Source organism: Salmo trutta, chromosome 28 (assembly GCF_901001165.1).
Source record: "Salmo trutta chromosome 28, fSalTru1.1, whole genome shotgun sequence".
In the NCBI taxonomy this organism is placed as follows: Eukaryota; Metazoa; Chordata; class Actinopteri; order Salmoniformes; family Salmonidae; genus Salmo; species Salmo trutta.
The window spans coordinates 40,794,184-40,811,693 of NC_042984.1; the positions used below are offsets into that span (position 1 = coordinate 40,794,184).

The 17,510-nt window shown below is 44.9% G+C and overlaps 1 protein-coding gene across 1 annotated transcript in view; it reads right to left on the reverse strand.

The window, feature by feature from the left end:
* Positions 1–1,049: 1,049 nt before the first annotated feature.
* The window catches only part of LOC115166386 (cadherin EGF LAG seven-pass G-type receptor 3-like), a 68,923-nt gene continuing 52,462 nt past the window's right edge, over positions 1,050–17,510 (reverse strand). Inside the window, 19 exon segments of the mRNA XM_029720292.1 lie at positions 1,050–1,481; positions 1,627–1,745; positions 3,846–3,900; positions 4,017–4,160; positions 4,655–4,744; positions 4,849–4,918; positions 5,065–5,171; positions 7,508–7,603; positions 7,783–7,860; positions 9,139–9,252; positions 9,376–9,523; positions 9,687–10,057; positions 10,188–10,352; positions 10,486–10,634; positions 10,830–10,940; positions 11,061–11,200; positions 11,489–11,661; positions 12,121–12,172; positions 15,589–16,063. Coding sequence (XP_029576152.1) covers positions 1,452–1,481; positions 1,627–1,745; positions 3,846–3,900; positions 4,017–4,160; positions 4,655–4,744; positions 4,849–4,918; positions 5,065–5,171; positions 7,508–7,603; positions 7,783–7,860; positions 9,139–9,252; positions 9,376–9,523; positions 9,687–10,057; positions 10,188–10,352; positions 10,486–10,634; positions 10,830–10,940; positions 11,061–11,200; positions 11,489–11,661; positions 12,121–12,172; positions 15,589–16,063 — 2,687 coding nt within the window. The 3' untranslated portion in view covers positions 1,050–1,451.

Consider the following 17,510-nt stretch of genomic DNA (forward strand, 5'->3'; position numbering starts at 1 on the left):
ATTACTTTCCTCGGTATTCAAGGGTTCACATCGAGTTTAACAGAAGTGTTGTCCACACAACTTCTCTTGGGAAAAGAATGATAGGTAATCAAACAGGGGTGTTGCACCTGTCAATCATTAAAATGGAATCCATCGCCATGGAAACTGCAAGAGCTTCGTGTTTTAGTGGAGCTGCAGACAGAGTAAGCTTACAAAGATTTGACATGGTAAAGCACAGTGATGATACAGTGTGGTTATAATGAAAAAGAATAAACCACTCTGTGTGCAACAAAGAATTGAACACAAGATGTCATATTGCTCCAATAAAGCTTTTATAGAGACAACTTCTGTTTCCATTTCTTCTAAAACACACAGCAGAATAAAAGACCTGACAGTATGCTCTCGTAGTTCACAACATAACCGCAGTAGGCTATCAGCATGTGGATTGAAGTCATAACCTGTACAACCTTTCGCTGACCGAGGTTGAGAAAAGCATCCAAATGTACCCTCCTGAATGACATTTCATTTGTGCCCTCCTGAACTACATTGTCACAAGAGGGCGAGTCAGCCAGTCATTATTTATTTCTGGGTAGCACTAACCCCCCCAGGCAATGCCAGTAGTACAGTTGGCCTGCAATGGAAATTGAAACGATGACGCAAACAACGAATGACAGTCAATTCTGTCTGTGTTCTCTCTGCTGCCACACGGCAAGCGCTAACCGGAGCGCTAAGTCTAGGTCCAGGAGGCTTCTAAATAGCTTCTACCCCCAAGCCATAAGACTCCTGAACATCTAGTCAAATAGCTACCCAGACTATTGGCATTGCCCCCCCCCCCCCCTTTACACCACTGCTACTCTCTGTTGTCATCTATGCATAGTCACTTTAATAACTCTACCTACATGTACATACTACCTCAACTAACCGGTGCCCCCGAACATTGACTCTGTACCGGCACCCCCCTGTATATATTGTTATTTTAAACTGCACTGTTGGTTAGGGGCTTGTAAGTAAGCATTTCACTGTAAGGTCTACAGCTGTTGTATTCGGTGCATGTGACTAGTACAATTTGATTTGATTTGATTGACATCAGCCGAGCTCACCCATTTCCTATAAGTGTCTGATCTCATTGGAGGAGGTGCAGGAGAGACGCCCAACCATTAAACCCACACAGACACCTCTAATCATGGCGCAGGGGGGTTGGACCTGGACATGTTTTAGAGATTGGAAGACAGGCACACCGACAGAGGCAGACGGACGGACTCCGGCTGGCTCCAATCCCTCTGCTGTCTTTTCATAGCTCAAAAGAAGACGGTGAACCACAGCGTTAGCGATGGAGCTCAAAGGAAAGCATTTTCATAGTCCTATCGCCGACGCCAGCTTGAGCTGGGAGTTCAGTCTACTGCATATTCTGATTGAGGCAGGAATTCCACAGTGGCATTTTCCCATCCCCTTCATGAGCTGCAGGCTGCACATCAACACTCACTCAGCTCTATGTTGTGGTCCTACAGGAGCAGAAGAACACCATCAATGCAGAGGTAGAAAACAATCACAAAGCAGACAGACTAATTCTAACAGACACATTGGTAGACATAGGACACGAGTAGCAATGCCAGTAGCAACGCATATAGAAAAAGTGAACATATTCACAGCCAGGGGAGGTGATATCTGGCAGTGTTGGACAGCGTGGTGCACTGACGGGAAGAGGCAGGACCTGGGCAGAGTGTTTGGGACGAAGCCCTGGGCCTGCAGCTTGATCACCAGCCTGTCTACAGGACACAGGTAACACACAAGCACATTACCCTACAATCTGAAACTGACATACACATTACCCTACAATCTGAAACTGACAAGCACATTACCCTACAATCTGAAACTGACATACACATTACCCTACAATCTGAAACTGACATACACATTACCCTACAATCTGAAACTGACAAGCACATTACCCTACAATCTGAAACTGACATACACATTACCCTACAATCTGAAACTGACATACACATTACCCTACAATCTGAAACTGACAAGCACATTACCCTACAATCTGAAACTGACATACACATTACCCTACAATCTGAAACTGACAAGCACATTACCCTACAATCTGAAACTGATTTATAAAGCAAACGAAATATACAGTTGAAGTCGAAAGTTTACATACACTTAGGTTGGAGTCATTAAAACTTGTTTTTCAACCTCTCCACAAATTTCTTGTTAACAAACTATAGTTTTGGCAAGTCGGTTAGGACATCTACTTTGTGCATGACACAAGTCATGACACAAGTCATTTTTCCAACAGTTGTTTACAGACAGATTATTTCACTTATAATTCACTGTATCACAATTCCTGTGGGTCAGAAGTTTACATACACTAAGTTGACTGTGCCTTTAAACAGCTTGGAAAATTCCAGAAAATTATGTCATGGCTTTAGAAGCTTCTGATAATTTGAGTCAATTGGAGGTCTACCTGTGGATGTATTTCCAGGCCTACTTTAAAACTCAGTGCCTCTTTGCTTGACATCATGGGAAAATCAAAAGAAATCAGCCAAGACCTCAGAAAACAAATTGTAGACCTCCACAAGTCTGGTTCATCCTTGGGAGCAATTTCCAAATGCCTGAAGGTACCACGTTCATCTGTACAAACAATAGTATTCAAGTATAAACACAATGTGACCACACAGCCATCATACCGCTCAGGAAGGAGACATGTTCTGTCTGTTATAGATGAATGTACTTTGGTGCGAAAAGTGCAAATCAATCCCAGAACAACAGCAAAGGACCTTGTGAAGATGCTGGAGGAAACAGGTACAAAAGTATCTATATCCACAGTAAAACGAGTCCTATATCGACATAACCTGAAAGGCCGCTCAGCAAGGAAGAAGCCACCGCTCCAAAACCGTCATAAAAAAGCCAGACAACGGTTTGCAACTGCACATGGGGACAAAGATCATACATTTTGGAGAAATGTCCTCTGGTCTGATGAAACAAAACTAGAACTGTTTGGCCATAATGACCATTGTTATGTTTGGAGGAAAAAGGGGGATGCTTGCAAGCTGAAGAACACCATCCCAACCATGAAGCACGGGGGTGGCAGCATCATGTTGTGGGGGTGCTTTGCTGCAGGAGGGACTGGTGCACTTCACAAAATAGATGGCTTCATGAGGAAAGAAAATGATGTGAATATATTGAAGCAACATCTCAAGACATCAGTCAGGAAGTTAAAGCTTGGTCGCAAATGGGTCTTCCAAATGGACAATGACCCCAAACATACTTCCAAAGTTGTGGCAAAATGTCTTAAGGACAACAAAGTCAAGGTATTGGAGTGGCCATCACAAAGCTCTGACCTCAATCCCATAGAAAATTTGTGGGCAGAACTGAAAAAGCGTGTGCGAGCAAGGAGGCCTACAAACCTGACTCAGTTACACCAGCTCTGTCAGGAGGAATGGGCCAAAATTCACCCAACTTATTGTGGGAAGCTTGTGGAAGGCTACCCAACATGTTTGACCCAAGTTAAACAATTTAAAAGCAATGCTACCAAATACTAATTGAGTGTATGTAATCTTCTGACCCACTGGGAATGGGATGAAAGAAATAAAAGCTGAAATAAATCATTCTCTCTACTATTATTCTGACATTTCACATTCTTAAAATAAAAAGTGTAAAGACAGGGAATTTTACTTGGATTAAAATGTCAGGAATTGTGAAAAACTGAGTTTAAATGTATTTGGCTAAGGTGTATGTAAACTTCCGACTTCAACTGTATATGTTACAGTACATCAATCACTGTTTTGAGGGTAGACCAGGGAGTTTTATAAGTAGGTGAGGTTGTTATGGCAGTAGCAGGAAGTTTGAGGGGAATTTACCTGGGCAAGCAGCCAGAAACACACTGACCCCCTGCTCCTCCAATTCCTCCACAACCTGCCACAATGGAAAAGCACAGTGTGTTACACAGTACAGTATGGAATATCTCTTGTTCCCTTTCCCTATCTCATACTCGCTGTTATTTGTTTCAGGTAATGACTGTTTGGGCTCACCTTACATAGTGCTTTGATTGACATAGAGTCCATGAAGATGACTGAGCTAAACTCTAGCACCAGACAGTGCCTTGCGCCTGACATTTGAGGTAAGGGCTGGTTCTCAATGAGGGCTGCATTCTCCAGTTGGACACGCCGCACAGACTGTTTTCACAAAAACACACACCCACACACACACACTTGCTAATGTTCATAGACTTTCGTATTGCATGAATTACAGCTGGCAACCTACAGTAAGTACGTGAAGAAATGCACAACTATGCAGAAACAAACAGTTGAATGCGGTGGTTCTGGGTTGAGTTGTAGTTTATGCTATATTGTCTGGGTTGAGTTGTAGTTTGTTATATTGTCTGGGTTGAGTTGTAGTTTGTTATATTGTCTGGGTTGAGTTGTAGTTTATGTTATATTGTCTGGGTTGAGTTGTAGTTTATGTTATATTGTCTGGGTTGAGTTGTAGTTTGTGTTATATTGTCTGTGTTGAGTTGTAGTTTGTTATATTGTCTGGGTTGAGTTGTAGTTTATGCTATATTGTCTGGGTTGAGTTGTAGTTTGTTATATTGTCTGGGTTGAGTTGTAGTTTATGTTATATTGTCTGGGTTGAGTTGTAGTTTATGTCTCATAGCATGTAGCCTACCTACCTTTCTGAGAGAGCTAAAGAACAGCTCAGCATTTGCAAAGTACAGAGGGTTGGAGCAGGAGAATACAGTCACTCCAGGAATTGGCCTGGCCTGTGAAACACAGAGCAGGCCGGGGTGTTGTTCAATGGCAGCACAGCAGGGACTGGTTAGTTAGTTCAGGTGAAAGGTTTCTCAATGGCTATCATAAAGGTTACCTCAGCATAGAGACGTAGGTCCCTGTAGCAGTCCGTCCCAGGAATATGACCCAGCACTGCACTGTGGGAGCTGAGACAGACGGACGGACGGACGGACGGACAGACAGAGTGAATACAAAAAGACAAAATGAGAAAGAACAGACATGAATGATTACCATAGGTGTTATGCAAATCCCATAACATGCACGCCACCTAACGAGTGACCGACACACTCACAGTTGAGTCCTGTAGACGAGAGTGATCAGAGAGAGGGCCAGAGCAGCAGCCAGGCCAAGATCCAGGTTGAAAATCAGGGTGAAGATCAGAGTGAACACCCACACCAGCTGTAGGGAGAGAGGGGAGAGGGACACAGGAAAGTCCCTGGATTAGAGGCCTATCTGGGGTGATCAGTGACGGATCATCAGAATGACTGAAGGCATACGGAATGGATGATGGATGTTATATGGAGGTTTGAGTTTGAGTTTATTTTATTTTTACAGGGACAGTGCACATTAATCAACGTTTCAGTAAAAGTGCCGGTTTTAGCCAGCCGGCTAATTTTCAACCGCAGTCCCTGGGCAGGTTATTAAAAACAATTACAATATAGACAATCATAGAACAGTGAGCACACGCAGAGTAACATAGGACAAGCAAGACATAGCATACAGACAGAGCAACATAGGACAAGCAAGACATAGCATACAGACAGAGCAACATAGGACAAGCAAGATGTAGCATACAGACAGAGCAACATAGAACAAAAAGCAACAAGACAAAATCCATAAAAACAAAGTGTTTCCACACCTCACAAGCTACAGACAACATGGAAAGCGGCAATACACAGCTAGGGATTATGTTCACAAATCTGATTGACCTTTAGCCATGTCTTCATGCATTTTGTGAAAGTGTGATATGTGGTGCAGTTATGTGTGTCTGATGGCAGTGTATTCCAGACATGGGACGCTCTCACAGAGAAAGCGGATTTACTAAAGGTGCTTTTCCTTAAGGGAACTATACAGTCACCTCTCATGGCAGACCTTGTGGATCTGCTGCCATATGTTTGGATTTTCTGTTTAACAAAAGTACTGAGTGGAGGGGGAGCTAGACCATTTAGGATCTTGAATACAAGACATGCGTCGGTGTATTGCACCAGATTTTCCCAACTCAGGAGCTCATGCTTTCTGAGGATGTAACAGTGATGATGGCTATTGGGCTTCCTATCGAGCACTTTGAGAGCCTGTTTGTAGACAGACTGAATAGGTTTTAATGTTGTATAGCAAGCTTGGGTCCAACTAGTCAAGCAGTATGTTAAGTGGGGGAGTATCATCGATTTGAAGTACAGTCTTGCTACCTCTGTGGTCAAACAATTTCGTATAAATCGGAAATTAGCTAGGTTGAATTTGGTGATTTGAATTACCTTTTTCACATGCTTTTTAAAAGAGAGGTTGGAATCAAGTATGATTCCAAGGTACTTAAAATCAGATACCACCTGGAGCTTCTCCCCTGACACATAGACATCTGGCTCAGTAGCATCTGTTGCCCTCTTTGTGAAGAACATGCAAACAGTTTTTTTCACATTGAGATGCAAACACGAGTCACTGAGCCACTTTGTAACTTGGACCATTACAGTAGTGAGTTCTTGTGCAGCTTGTTGTTTGCTCTTTGCATGCACATATATCACTGTATCATCTGCATACATTTGAACTTCAGACCCAGTGCAGACAGAAGGCAGATCATTAATGTACAGGCTGAACAAGAGGGGCCCCAGTATTGACCCTTGGGGCAGGCCCACATCATAGCTAAGAGTGGGCGACAGCTCATTGCTCACTCTGACGCACTGAGTTCTGCCTTCAAGGTATGATTTCATCCATCTCAAGGCATCGGGGGAAAAGTTGAACTTGGACAATTTTGTGATGAGAATCTCATGGTTAACAGTATCGAAAGCCTTTCTTAGGTCCAGTAACACAGCCCCAACAACGCCCCCTTTGTCCATCTTGGACTTCACATTTTCCAGAAGAAAGCAGTTGGCCGTTTCTGTGGAGTGTTTCGCTCTGAGGCCAAACTGCATGGAGTGTAATGTGAAGGGGCTGTTGTTGAGGTGGGAAATCCGTTGTTCTGCTACACACTTTTCAACAACCTTCGACACTACAGGTAGTATACTAATGGGCCTGTAGTTACTCACGTCAGCAGGGTCGCCCGATTTAAAGATGGCCGTTATTATGGCTGACTTCCATACCCTTGGAAACACCCCCAGACCAATAGATGTGTGGTGACCTTAGTAATGGGGCCAATGAGTGACTCTTTGTAGTTTTTAAGAAAGGTAGAGTCCAGCCCAAACACATCTTTAGATTTAGAGTTCTTTAGTGAGCTAATCACCTTGTTCACCTTTGACTCAGAAACCTCCCTTATGATGAAGACAGGTTGAGCGTCATTCACTAGCACTGAGCCCAAGAAACCAGTGGAGGGGTTCTGTGTCAATACCTTGACAGAGTCAATAAAGTAGGAATTGAAGGCTATTGCTATTTCGACTGCATCCTGTGTTAGATTGTTATTCACCAGGATTTCTAGTCTTTTTGCAGTGTTACTATGGTCTTTCCCTGTTAACTTTTTTAGATTCTCCCAGATCAATTTAGAATTTCCCTTTGGCTCACCAATTATGTTAATAAAAAAGTTGACGTACCAGGTGCAAACGGTCAGACGCCCAGAGCACTGGGACTTCCCGAAACTGACCCAGAATCCCTTGCAGATTTACCACAATGACCACCGCTAACACTGCCTGTAAAACACACACACATAGAGACAACAACAAGTATAAACACTTACAAACACAAAGGCAGAAAATGAAACAGAAGCATATGAACACCAAAACAAACAAATGAACGCAAACACAGACAAAACATCTGATTTCAGTGTTAGAGAAGGGATTGTAGAAGGTGTTATAAATGACTTGAGTACTATTGGCAGCTGCTCAAAGAGATGTCCAATCTTCAGCAAGATGGTGAGCATCATCAGAGCAGAGAGAAGCCCAGCCGCCTGTGGACAGGAGGAGCGAGGGGGAGAGATTAGAAAAGAGAGAGCAAAAGAGAGGGAGATACATATAAGTGAGGGAAGATGTGAGATTAAGACTTGCCAACTATGGACTACATATTCCCCACGGGAGACCTGCCATTTCCTGGTTGCAAAAATGTGAATACTTCGCCCAATTTCAGTTTATGTGACAAAACAAGCAAGTATATAGTGTAGAGAATCGTTTTAACATCTAAACTGCTAGGAAATATCTTTTCCATAACCAAAACACTTTGTATTTTTCAGCTGTTTGAAGCTGGTGTACAAAATCGAAAGTAAAAGACACAAAAACATAGAAACGGGAAGCATAGTGCACATTGAACAAATCTACCACTTCTTCGACTTCCTTTCAATGAGAATGACATACACTATATATATAAACAAAAGTATGTGGACACCCCTCTCAAATTAGTGGATTTGGCTATTTCAGCCACACTCGTTACTGACAGATGTATCAAATATAGCACACAGCCATGCAATCTCCATAGACAAACATTGGCAGTGGAATGGCCTTACTGAAGAGCTCAGTGACATTCAACGCGACACCGTCATAGGATGCCACCTTTCCAACAAGTCAGTTCATCAAATTTCTGTCCTGCTAGAGCTGCCCCGGTCAACTGTAAGGGCTGTTATTGTGAAGTTGAAACGTCTAGGAGCAACAAAAGCTCAGCCACGAAGTGGTAGGCCACACAAGCTCAAGATCACCATGCACAATGCCAAGCGTCGGCTGGAGTGGTGTAAAGCTCGCAGCCATTGGACTCTGGAGCAGTGGAAACGCGTTCTCTGGAGTGATGAATCACGCTTCACCATCTGGCAGTCTGACTGGGTTTGGTGGATGCCAGGAGAACGCTACCTGCCACAATGCATAGTGCCAACTGTAAAGTTTGGTGGAGGAATAATGGTCTGGGGCTGTTTTTCATGGTTCTGGCTACGCCCCTTAGTTCCAGTGAAGGGAAATCTTAACGCTACAGCATACAATGACATTCTAGATGATTTTGGGCTTCCAACTTTGTGGCAACAGTTTGGTGAAGGGCTTTTCCTGTTTCATCATGACAATGCCCCCGTGCACAAAGCGAGGTCCATACAGAAATGGTTTGTCGAGATCAGTGTGGAAGAACTTGACTGGCTTGCACAGAGCCCTGACCTCAACCCCATCTAACACCTAATCGCCCAACACCTCTTGTGACGGAATGGAAGCACAGCAATGTTCCAAATTCTAGCTTTAAAAAGAAAAAAGAAAACTACCTGAGTTTTCACCCCAATACTTTCTTGGACCGTACTGCGTGACAAAGAACAGCTGACGGCAAAACAGTGGAACATCCCTCCAATTGTGTTGCAGAGTCCTATCGCCAACAGGTCCTACAGCAGGAAGAGACCAATTATAGCAGTGAAATAGCGGGAGAGAGAAACTGGTCGTCCTAACAGTGGAGTGAATATAGTGAGTCCATTAGGAGACAATGTGAGAGCTCATTTCTCTGTTACCTGGTTGCTGTCTATGGCGTAATCATGTTTGTGTGCAAACATTCTGCCCATGGAGGAGGTAAAGCCAAAGCCCACCACAGCCAGGGACAGAGCCGGACCAAACAGCTCTTTGGCCTGGGCTAGAGAGGGGAGGGCTGGGGGGGACAGGCTGGAGCCACGGAAAGAGAGAGGGGACATACTGGTAGTTTCATCATATTTCTCTATTCATCCCATGTAGCCTGTGAACATAACACGGTAATAACTCAAGTTTATGTCACAAGTAAATTCATTTGACATGGCACAAACAGATGAAGAGAGACAGTAGGACTAACCCAGTGGGTATGTGTCCTACTACCTGGACACTATGTTGTCCTGACAACTCCAACTGCACTGACAAGAAGGTGGCCAGCGTTATCTGAGGATAAAATGAAGAGGACAGAGGAGATGAAGTCATCACACTGGAACAGTCTTCAACAGAGAGACCTTTATGCAATTCTGACTCATGTCTGACTGTGTGTGTGTGTGTGTGTGTGTGTGTGTGTGTGTCTACCAGCACTAGCTCCCATGGAATAGGCATGGGTAGCTTGGTCTTGAAGAGTCTATTCAGCATCTTGCCTCCCACCAGGATCACCATGGAGACGGCGGAGACAACCAGCGTCCCAGGCGTTGCGTTAGTCACTCTAGACAGCACATCAACCAGCGTCTGACACACACCAGGGCACAGGGGTGAAGACAGAGACGTGCACACATACACACACACACACACACACACACACACACACACACACACACACACACACACACACACACACACACACACACACAAAGCTCACCCAGCCTACAGCCAGGAAACCACTGTGTCTGTTGGCTGGGATGCCAAAGAGTAGAGGCAGCTGGTAGACGGTGATATGGAGGGCTGCCGCCGTGGTATAGCCGCTCACCAGGGGCTGAGACAGCCAGCGACACACATCCCCTCCTCTCATCAAGAACAACACTATCTGTAGAGAGGGACAAGTAACATATCTAGCCTGTCATCCTAAGACGTGTGTGTGTGTGTGTGTGTGTGTGTGTGTGTGTGTGTGTGTGTGTGTGTGTGTGTGTGTGTGTGTGTGTGTGTGTGTGTGCGCTCACCTGTATAAGGCCACAAAGGAAGGTAAGTTGTACTGCCACACACACTCGAGCCATCTGTGCGTCGCCCTCCCGCTCCTCGACACCGTTGCTAAGCAACTCCACGTTACCCGTCACGGTGCCAATCATGATGGAAAGAATGGCGAAAGTACCTGTGTGCCCGTCATGCATGGAAATGCACCGATGTCATATTCAAAGCCTTGAACTCTTTCCTCGCTCAGGCTAACTGAACCCTACCCACATGTCACTCATTCAGCACTAACTGAAAGGAGAAGGAAGCCAATGAGGGAAGTTGAATATGCCCACCACTTCAGGTGATGAGAGTGACGGTCCGTGTTAACACTCACCCACCGAGAGGTGTCTGGACGTCCCAAAGATGAAGTAGATGACCAACGGATAGAAAGAGGTGTAGAGACCAAACACAGGCGGCACCCCGGCCAGCAACGCATTAGACAGGCCTTAGGGGGGGAGAGAAACACAGAGAGTGAAGCGTCTGGCCTAAAGCAGACATGAGCGGTAGGTATACCAGGTGCGTATCAATCTCATTCATATCTGTAGCTCCAGGTAGTCAGTGGTACCTCCGGGTAGGTGCATGATACCCACGCTGACGCCCGAAATCAGGTCGCCGATGGCGTTGTCTCTGAGGGAGTAGCGGGGCAGCCAGGAGAGGACAGGAACAGATGACAACATATAGCTCTTCAGCCTGGGACCAGAACACCTGGGAGAGGAGACACAACCAGAGTCGGGGTTCAATCGTAGACATAAAGGGTTCATTTCTCTCTGTTGAATGTGACAGGTATAAATATGTAGGCCAAATGAAAAATGTGTTAATATAAAAGGAAATGTGATATTTAAAAGGCAACACCAATAACGTGATATCATCCCTCATAATAATATACGGTATGTCCCTCACGATGCCCCAGACTACTGGGGGGTGGGGTTAACATTCACGCCACAATGAAAATATAGAGCATGAATGGCGCAACAAGGCTCCACTGTCACTCACCAGCATTCTGCCTTCACCCTCTCCCAAACCGACCGGGACTTCTTTCCCAACCGCTGACCCAGTATATCCAACTGTGCTTCGTCCAGCATGGCTGTGTGATCAGGCAGGACAGGATTAAGAATAATACTGTCCATCTTGAAGTCAAAAGCACAGTGCAGGAACACTCTCCAGCACTGCTATATAAGGACGGTCTGACTGCTGCCAATTTTCCATTTGCCAATTTCTCTCTGTTTTGTGTATGAATAGTTCAGTGAGCCAGTTTAGATATAATTAGAGTGAAGGTGCAAAAGAATAGCATAGCAATTAAATATTAAAATAACCCAACCGTGTGTGTGGGAGACTAAATACCGGGTGAAGACAAACCCTGAACACAACTATGTCCAGAGAGAATGAGCAGGCTGATGTCATGTGAGTGTGTTTACCGTACACCACGTGTGCCGGGGAGGGTGGAGTGAAGCCTTGAACTCTGCTCACAGCAGCCGGCAATCCGTTCCCCTCAATGATTCAACGCTGCTTCCTTTATCGTGGCTCGCATTCCGAAGTAGTGCACTACACAGGGAATAGGATGCCATTTGGGACGTAGACAAAAAGAGCCCTGGCTTAAAAGTAGGGCCTTTCCCAAGAGGGAGAACCCAAGCAAACTCGTTGATATCCAGGCCCATCTTCAGTTGATTAAACACCACACTGTCACATTCACAGGACTTAAAGCTATCTAACAAACTAATGTGTTTTTGGAATCCTACAACCACGAGTATAATTAAGCAATAAGGCCCGAAGGGGTGTGGTATATGGCCAATATACCACGGCTCGGGCTGTTCATAGGCACAACACAACGCGGAGTGCCTGGACACAGCCCTTAGCCGTGGTATATTGGCCATATATCACAAACCCCTGAGGTGCCTTATTGATATTATAAACTGGTTACCAACATAATTAAAGCAGTAAAAATAAATGGTTTGTCATACCCATGGCATACGGTCTGATATACCACAGCTTTCAGCCAATCAGCATTCAGGGCTCGAACCACCCAGTTTATAGTGGTTGGTGGAATACAAGACATCAGCCTCTACTACAATGAACTAATCCCTCAACGCCAACAGCAGTGTGGAGACCTGAGGAAAACATTCCACACACATATGAAATCAGGGAAACACAAAACTACTCTAATACTCTAATCTTTTAGGTGATATTTGAGAGGAACCAAATGTTGTATTTATAGCTGAACTAATAAATAGAACCGTTAGAGTGGAAATGCCCCTGATTACATTTGGATCATGAATTATTACTTAATTATTCCACAAGATCTTGTCTACAGTGGGGCTTGGATCTATCTGGGGCCGTTCCATAACACACGGTCCAAGAACTTGACGAGCGGATGAATTGAAACACTGTGAGCCCCACGTGTAAGTGAAGTCAGATGCCTCTCACTGTAATAAACGAAACTCGGCTCTGTGTCGAATAACATTATCAGTGGTAGAAGGGAAAAGTGAACTAGTATACAAAGTCCAGCTGTATTTCACTGTCTGTTGTTCCCGTGTGCTTTAGAATGACAGAAGGAGCGAACGGTTATGGAGAACGGAACATGTCTCACGGACTGGATAAAAATGGATCAAATTGACTTCCCTTCGAGCCCAACCAAAATCGAGAAGTCAACAATGTCCTGGTGTGACTTTCAATTGGCATGATAAAGGTGGACATAAGTAGAACATCACACGATTTAACAAGCATTTCATGTCTTATCACACAAAGTAGTAGAGTTGTGTAACGGCCGTCGTCAGAATTAGACCAAGGTGCAGCGGAGGATGTGTTCATCATTAGAATTTTAATTCAAAAAGAGAACACTTTACAAAAACGAAACAAAAACGACCAGAAACAGTCCTGTCAGGAAAACACACTAACAGAATACAATCACCCACAAAAACCCAAAGGAAAACCAGGCTACTTATGTGTGACTCCCAATCAGCAACAACAAACTACAGCTGTGCCTGATTGTGAGCCACACACGGCCCAAAACAAAGAAATACAAAAACATAGAAAAATGAACATAGAACGCCTAACCAAAATAAAGAACAAAAACCCCTCTCTATGGCCAGGGCGTTACAAGTTGGTAATTATATTAATTATAATTATACATACTGTACCAACATGCTCAGGGGACAGTTAAAAAAAACAAATGAGATAAAAAAAATTGGGACCGTTATTTTACCAGGTAAGTAGACTGAGAACACGTTCTCATTTACAGCAACAACCTGGGGAATAGTTACAGGGGAGAGGAGGGGGATGAATGAGCCAATTGTAAGCTGGGGATGATTAGGTGACCATGATAGTATGAGGGACAGATTGGGAATTTAGCCAGGACACCAGGGTTAACACCCCTACTCTTACGATAAGTGCCATGGGATCTTTAGTGACCTCAGAGAGTCAGGACACCCGTTTAACGTTCCATCTGTAAGACAGCACCCTACACAGGGCAGTGTCCCCAATCACTGTCCCGGGGCATTGGGATATTTATTTTTTTAGACCAGAGGAAAGAGTGCCTTCATACTGGTCCTCCAACACCACTTCCAGCAGCATCTGGTCTCCCATCCAGGTACCCACCAGGACCAACCCTGCTTAGCTTCAGAAGCAAGCCAGCAGTGGGATGCAGGGTGGTATGCTGCTGGCTCGTATGCTGCTGGCTCTGATCCTCTGTTAAAATTCTGATCCCCTGACATTTGTTTAAAATATTGCAACGGTTTCTCTGGAACTAGAGACAACAACATTTCGATGGGAATGAAATGTTGTGAATCTCTGGCCCCTGATGCCCCCGGGATGTGCCTGCCTGTGGTCTCACAGAGACTACAGGGCTATCAGATTGTCATCCTGGGGACAAGGTCCAAATGAACACCAACGCCACTGCCTATCTGTCTCAAAGTCCACTGATATCAGATACCCACACGTGACACCATGTCAGTCAGCAAAGGGTGCGCATGTCTGTGGAGTAGCTTATAGGTGTGTGAGTATGCGTGTGCACCGCTTTGCGCAGGTATCTCTACCAGTGAGTGAGGACAGGGTGTGTTTGATGATTTGTAGGTGTGCGTTGATTCTTCTGCTGTACTGATATGCATAAAGGTCTTGGGATAAAGCATCTTAGGTTCTCAAACGAGCCTTAATTTATAACCATTTGCCACATCACATTGTATAATATAAAGTGACATAATGACAAAAACAAATTCCTCCAAATAGTTCTGACACAAATGGAGACTTTTAAAAATTCTTTACCCAAAGTCTCAGGAGAGAATTCTTGCCAACCTTACATTCTAAACATTGACACATTAGATCAAACATTAACTTTCTTTATATCATATAAAGTGTAAAGATGACTAAATGAAATGCTATAATCTTTATGATTTTGAGAGAGAAATACAGATCTTTAAATGATCATGTCTTGGGAGAGAATGATTCCCAACCTGCAATGGGACCATTTCCCACATTATAACTACGGCATCGAACATGAACTTAGATAGACTTTGACTAGCATATCAGGCTACATAAAACTCTACCATCCAATTATCCTGAGTTTTAACTCTGTATATTTTTTGAATCTGTTCTTTTTTTGTCGATATGTTCTAATCTGATAAATTACCTAATTTAACCTGTACTACGCCGTCTCAAAGCCTCACCCCCACATCCAGACAGACAATAAGAACTAAACATTCTTAACACACGTCACACGCAGACAAATGTTTAGTACTCCAATCACTGGGCACACTAACATACAAACGCTGAGAATAAACGTGCTTTAAAAGCAGTATCCCTGGACTGACTTAATCAGAAATGGTTCAGATGATCTGGTTCAGATGATCTGGTTCAGATGATCTGCACATAACCATGGTGCTGTTGTGGTCCTTGGTGTACCATCAAGGTGGTCGGTACTGGACATTTTCAGAAGGACCGTGCCTGACCACCGGTACCAGTGCTTGGACTTGGTGTAATTGTGATGCAACCAGAACTGGACCATTGTCCTGGTGAGTGGTCAAGTATTGTCCTAGTTAATAGCTATGCTGTGGTCAGTACTGAGTCGCTGTTCTGGGTCATGGTGTGTCGCGGTCAGTCAGTACTGGATCTGTCTCAGCAGCAGCATGAGGTCTCGGACGCGTTCAGCGCGGCTGTGGGGGGACTGGTGCAGCGGCAGCTCAAAGAAGGAGAAGGTGAAGCTGCGGGAGAAACTGAGGTTGGTGACGGGTCTGAGTGGGGGCAAGCGGGGGGCACGGGGGAGCCTGTGCTGGGGGAGCACCCTGCGCCTCACCCTCACAGCCCTGCTCCCCTCCGTGGGCGCTGTGACCGGGGGCGAGGGGGCAGGGCTCCGGACACCGACACCCCCCGACAGGTGTCGGGGGAGTTGGGGGGACAGGGGTGTGGGGAGAGGGGCGGGCGGGGGCGGAGGGATGCTGGTGAAGGAGGATTCAGACAGGGACAGTCCGCCCCACGGGGTCATGCTGTCCGGGGGAAGGTTGGCGGAGGTCTGGCCCGGCTGGGTGCGCTTCCTCCGTGCGGCCTGAGAGGGGCGCTGGTGGGTTGTCATAGTCGGCTTGGCTGTGGAGGAGGAGAGATTCTTCCATGTTGAACAGACAAGGCAGGACTGTTTTAAAGCTAAAATCCACAGTTGCTGAAACTGCCGGGTATGTCTGCTTTATTACAACAACAAATGAGTTATTTCAAACAACCAACACTGTTTTTCCCTAGGACATCATTGCATGCGTGATTAAAACTGCAGAATATGTAATGTGACTTTTTTTTTACCACGATGCTGGATGCTCCTCTCTTTCGTTTCATCAACAAAACAAAAACAATAACAAAGGTGCTGGGGGCCGAACAGTGGCACTGTATCCCCCTTCATGGATTTCAGCTTTAAAGCACCTTCGCTTGTCACTGATATACAGTTGACATAGGGCGAGGTTGTCTTTGAATTTGTATAGTATACAGTTTTTCAATTGTATGTAAATGTGCCATCAAAGTATTCAAGTGTATAAAAGTGTTTTACTAAATCAAGCATAGTCTACACACTGACTGTACAAAACATTAGGAACACCTGATTTTTCCTTGAAATAGGCTTACCAGGTGAAATGATCCCTTATTTATATCACTTGTTCAGTCCACTTTTATTAATGTAGATGAAGGGGAGGTTGACAGGTTAAAGAAGGATTTTTAAGCCTCAAGACAATTGAGACATGGACTGTGTGTGTGTGCCATTCAGAGGGTGAATGGGCAAGAAAAATGATTTAAGTGTCTTTGAATGGCGTATGGTATTAGGTGCCAGGCGCACCGGTTTGTGTCAAGAACAGCAACGTTGCTGGGTTTTTCACGCTCAACAGTTTCCCATCTGGCCAACTTGCCATAACTGTGGGAAGGATTGGAGTCAACATGGGCCAGCATCCATGTGGAACGCTTTCAACACCTTGTAGAGTCCATGCCCTGATGAATTGAGGCTGTTTAGATGGCAAAAGGTGGTGCCACTCAGTATTAGGAAGGTGTTCCTAATGTTTTGTATACTCAGTGTACAAAGGGAATCATTTTTCATGTGGATTTCCTTGCCCTAGTTCTTGCCCTGTGTCTCTCTGTTGATATGATCAAGTGTCTGTGTGTTGACAGAGGACAAAGCCAGAGGAAAACAAACACTTGAGAGCCAACAGATAGGAGACAGGAGAGGAGACAGGAGAGGAGACAGGAGAGGAGACAGGAGCAGGTCTCTTAGACCAGTTAGCATTTGACACTGGTCCAGGACCAGCGGTCAATACAACGGAGCAGACGGACTGATGATGTTAACACTAATGTCACAGTGTCTACACTACATGCCAGCACTTTTCTTTACTGGAATGGGAGTATGTCTGTTCACCGCATGCTGCTCCTAGGGAGCGTCTTCAAATAGATACGGGATTGGAAGTCAAAATAGCAACACAAGGAGGGTTTTCTTGTTTGGGCTAAAGTCCGTCCTCTCTCCTCCGTGACCCCGAAACCCACAAGTGGTCGAGGAGTGTGTCAA